Source organism: Notothenia coriiceps, unplaced genomic scaffold (genome assembly GCF_000735185.1).
Source record: "Notothenia coriiceps isolate Sejong01 unplaced genomic scaffold, NC01 NC01_scaffold00037059, whole genome shotgun sequence".
Taxonomy (NCBI): Eukaryota; Metazoa; Chordata; class Actinopteri; order Perciformes; family Nototheniidae; genus Notothenia; species Notothenia coriiceps.
Genome location: NW_011369760.1, coordinates 1 through 5000, shown reverse-complemented (window position 1 = coordinate 5000; position 5000 = coordinate 1). Strand labels below are relative to the sequence as shown.

Below are 5000 nucleotides of genomic sequence, written 5' to 3'. Positions count from 1 at the left end.
GACCGGAGCCATCACCTGTGCATCCTCCCCCTCTGAAGATAAACTGATGGAGGATCAGTGTGACAACGACCTACACCGTCAGGAACCCAATGAACAAATTGAGAATGGGGACCGAGTACACTCAGAGCTGAAATGGGATGAGGGTGAGCACAGGCTGACCAATGGAGGCGCTCTCCAGCTCTTAGACCATGAGAAGGAAGAATTTGACGGCTGTGTCGACGACTACGGTGACTCACGTTTCTCTCACCTCAACCACAACGCTGATCTGCCACACAACTGTGAGATCTGCAGGAAGACCTTCAAGAACCCCTACAGCGTGAAGATGCACTACCAAAATGTCCACCTGAAGGAGATGCACATGTGCACGGTGGACGGCTGCAACGCTGCCTTCCCCTCCCGCAGGAGCAGAGACAGGTGAGAGGCCATGCTTTGTCATTGCTAAAGAGCTGGTTATAAATGCGCTTAAACCTGTACATTCTGCTGTTTCCAGCCAATCAAAATCAGAAGTCCTTTACTTGTGTTGCAACGGGGAAATGAACGGTATTACAGCAGCAAGAGTGCAGATTAATAAAAAAGTAGACTTACATATTATACAAAAAAGTAGGTACACAATAAAACCACAATAGGTAAACCATGGTAAAAAACAAACACATAGGTAGCAGTATACAGTAGTTGAAGAAATGACCATAAAAACAGCTGATATCTCAACACGTTTCTGTTTAGCTCATTCAGTTAGCAGTTTCCTTCCTTAGCAGACAGCCTGTGTATCAGTAGTATAGCATCAGATCAGTGGTTCTCTAATGTGCAGGCAGGGAGGATGTACTGAAATCAGCTGATTAAGTTAGAATGTTCAGTTCAAACAACAGAATGTAGATGACAAATAAAACTGTGGTCTCAATCATAATTAGGATGTCCAAAAACAAACATTATGCATTGTACATAATTCATCAGGTTTTCTGCTTTGGCTTATCAAGGTTTACACGTCAGTTATTATGGAACAAAGAATGGACCTTTGTATGGCATTTGAAGGTATATTGCAGAAAGTAGATTAACCATTTGGTGATATTTTCTTTCTTCATCTACAGACATAGTGCAAATTTTAATCTTCACAACAAGCTGCTGACCAAAGACTCCTTCAGCCCAGCCAACACCCTGTACCTGCCCTCCTCTCACTGCAGGGACAGAGACTCTGCTGACTTCTACCAGGACCAGCGAGACAGAGACCTGCCCCATCGAGACCCGAGCAGCCAGAACTCCGTCATCTTCCGAGGGCACAATCGCATGGGCCTGGTTTTCCCCATGAGCAAAATGTCTACCGCACCAAACAGTGCTGAGGCGTCTCCCATAGGAGAGAGGGAAGAGGGAGGAGGAGGGGAGGAGGGGGCAGTCCTCGACCTGAGCACCTCCTCCTCTGCCCCACCTCGAGGCAGTGCTGGGGCTCCATCTACCTGGGACTCAGATGGTGCCGGTAGTGAGGCAGAGGAAGGGATTGAAGAGGATGAGGAGGCGCTCCCCATGGAGGACAGTGATGAAAGCTGCGATGGGATTGACGTGGGGAGGCCTGGGGGCGAGGAGTTGGCACTGGGGGGAGAGAGAACCCTGGGCTGCGTTGGGGGAGGGCAAGCCGGGCTTCAGGGGGGTGGGGGTGGATCTCCGATAACCTGCCACGTCTGCCAAAAGGTCTACAGCAACAAGGGCACGTTCAGAGCTCATTACAAAACTGTCCATCTGCGGCTGCTGCACAAGTGCAAAGTCCCCGGCTGCGACACGTCCTTCTCCTCGGTGCGGAGCAGGAACCGGCACAGCCAGAACCCAAACCTTCACAGGAACCTGCCTGTGAGCTCAGGGGCCCCCATGGACCAGGAGTAGGGATCTGAGCTCTAATGCTAACATGACTGATTTCCTTGGTTCTTATTGTCTTTTTATTGTTGTATTGTTGTTGCTGTTGTTGTTGTTGTTTTGGGGCACTTAAAGAAGGCTCACCAATTAGCACTTTTAAAATTCCATACCGTGTCCATCCTGTCATCATTTGGCAAAAAGGAGAGAAAAAGTCCAATAAGGCAAATGCTTTCATTATCAATGGCTTTTTCAGACATTGATAACACTTTACACACAAATTTCAACATATCAAGAATATTAAAGCACATACACTTCTTAGTAAATTCATTCCGAAGAATCATAAATGCCACCTTAATGAAGCTCAGTCGTTGTTGTAAAGCAGAGCTGATTGATTTGCATTGGTTTGCCTGACAGCCCAGTTTAGACCTCAAAATGTGTTTGTATGAACTGAATCTGTCCACGTGTTGAGCCGTGAAACTGTTTCATGCTAATTATTTTTCTGGTGTTTTTGTCGTCAGATGTTCACACTGCCCTGTGAGGAGGTGCATAATGTATTGATGGACGGCAGTAGTGAACTAGATTTGTGTCATTTCTTTCATTTGGACAATGTACTACAAAAATAGTCTTTGTTGAAAAGCTATCGTGTTGTGAGCTTGTTATAAGTTATTCAATGGTGTTCAATATGATCTGTCTTTACTGTTCTGGTTGTTGCATAATGCTAATGTTGACCAAAGATTTTTTCAGTCCACAGGTGAGTATAGAAAGCCCTTCATCATGTGTGAGGGCTATGCAGTATTAAAGGGCCCACCCAGGCTTCTCTCATCTACTTGGTGATTAACAGCAGTATTCAGGGCAGGGCTCTGTTGTACAATCGAATCAAATTCACCAAAACAAAAGATAAAGATAGCTTCTGACTGATGGAGGAGAAAAATATCTTGACTTTGGTGTTATTGTAGAGAAATGTGCTCATGGGACTAGACTTGATAAAGGCATTGCTCTTGTACTGTTGTGTGGTGTCTTGCAGTGTCCTGACTGACTGGACGATCTACAGGAATATATGCTGTGTCTCGAGGCTCGAAGCATGTACTGTGAATGAGTCAAACACTGAGAAATAATAAGAAGAAATGCAATTTATAAAAATGGCCCCACATGAGAGCACCCCTTAAAAAACAACTGGTAAACAAAATGTTTATTGTACTGTATATTCTGTGAATAGAGTAATTTGTTATCTGAAAGAAACCAAAAAAGATACCTTATAAAATAGGCTTATTTCACCACTAACATGTTTTTCTTTCTTTCTTTTTTATCAAAAAGAATGAACAAGAAAATGGTGTTGTATATGTTTAATTATTTCACCATGGTCTACTGTTCTGGTTTTGCTCTGCATTTTGCATATGTGTTCAGTTTGAATAGAATCACATGGGCCAGATTTAAGATCCCATTTCTGTGTTGTATGGATGTGTTCAAAAAAAGAGCAAAACCAATATGTTGATAGGTGTTCATGTTTCCTTTGATTTAATGTTAAAATATTCATTCCAATTAAATAAAAGCCATATCTTTGCAAGTCTCATTTCATTCAATGTTCTATCCATTAAACAAATACAAATTAGTTGTATCTTTGTGACTGAAATGTGTTTTTCCGTAATGTTAGCCAAGTTCCGCAGAAATGTGCAAATTGCGTATAGATACATATGCAATTGCAATGGCAACATATGACCATTGCAAAAAAAGAAATCAGCAGGTTGGTAGGCGCTCCTCTGCAGCGGTGCCATATGATCCGACTCCCCTGAGATCTTGTAATACTCTGTGTTAGGCGGAGCAACACTGATGAGCCTCTGAAAGACACGAGGCCACGGGGCTGCTGGGAGGATAATATACAGGCTCCACTGCAGAACAGATATTTATAACTACGATTCTTTGAAATAAACATCATATTTTCTCAATGAACCTATTGCAGCATCTAAACCATCATAAACATTACATCTTAGCTGTGAAGATATGTGTCCCACAGATTGCTGATATCCAGTTGAACGGAATTGAATGAAGTATCCTGCAACACATCTCCTTCTGGACAACGTATCCTGACTCTTGAAGTGAATTTGTATTTAAATGATGTTTTTCTGAAGAAAACGTCCCTGTATTAAAACTGGTTACTGTGCATGAGTTGGCAGGGGTTAGTAAGAAAATATGCTTTTATGTCATTTGGCGGAATTTATGCTTAAGTCATGAGCAAACCTGCTTTGAAAAATGGTTTGTGTCAATCATGGCTCATTGTCTTCGTTTAAATTGAGCGACTTGCCTTGTTTCAACTCCTTCAAAACACAATGACGGATTCACAAAATACTTTCCCAGATTAAAATAAACAAAAAATAAAGATTCAGAGATTATCTTGCCATCTGGCCTTGTTGACCGGGGGGGGGTTCGGTCCACAGAATAACTGCGTTCAGGTAAACCTCAGTTTGAACCCTTCACTGCTCTCTGATAGGGAAAGTAAACAGAACAGTCTCATTGTGCCCAGTGGCGTTTTCTCCTGGAGGCCAAGGGAAGCCAGGCTTCCCCTGATTTTTCGGATTGTAGTTATAATTTTAATAAATAAATAAAAACACTTCGTTTAGTTTCGGAAATTCTTTGTTGTGTGTTGCTGCCGGCCCGTCTCTCCCCCATTCTCATTGAGTATTTTACAAAGAGTGAAACAGCGCCCCTCTAGATGTTATGGTGAAACAGTATATTGCACTTTCTGTTGCGAGAGGAGGCCAGCCGAAATTTGCTTCCCTTGGTGAAAAAAAATGGAGGGATTGACTAATGAGATGAGGCTCACGTCATGCCCCTGCCAACCTGTGATTGGTCAGGGCCATGCCAAGGGAAGCCAGAGGCGGCTGGCTTCCCTTGCCTCACAATCCAATCAAATCGCATCAACTTAGTGGTGCAGTGACGCGTCCCAAAAAGCGGAAGTAAGCTGCGCTCGGTTTCCCTCGACAAAATAGCAATGGGATTTCTCCATAGGATTTTGGAAAATAGCTCGAAAAAAGGTCAGTGGAAAACGAACCTGTTAGGTAAATGCACGTTTTGTTCAGTCGGATAATATCCACATGTCTACCCTACTTTTATAATTTTCGAATTATAAATCTAATCGATAGAAGATAGATAGCGTCACTGCACCA

The 5000-nt window shown here is 43.1% G+C and overlaps 1 protein-coding gene across 1 annotated transcript in view; it reads left to right on the top strand.

Moving 5' to 3' along the window:
* The window catches only part of bnc1 (basonuclin zinc finger protein 1), a 13147-nt gene extending 9744 nt beyond the window's left edge, over positions 1-3403 (top strand). Inside the window, exons 4-5 of the mRNA XM_010793044.1 lie at positions 1-414; positions 1086-3403. The exon at positions 1-414 is cut by the window's left edge and continues 1637 nt beyond it. Coding sequence (XP_010791346.1) covers positions 1-414; positions 1086-1869 — 1198 coding nt within the window. The 3' untranslated portion in view covers positions 1870-3403. The remainder of the gene's footprint in view (positions 415-1085) is intronic.
* Positions 3404-5000: the final 1597 nt, after the last annotated feature.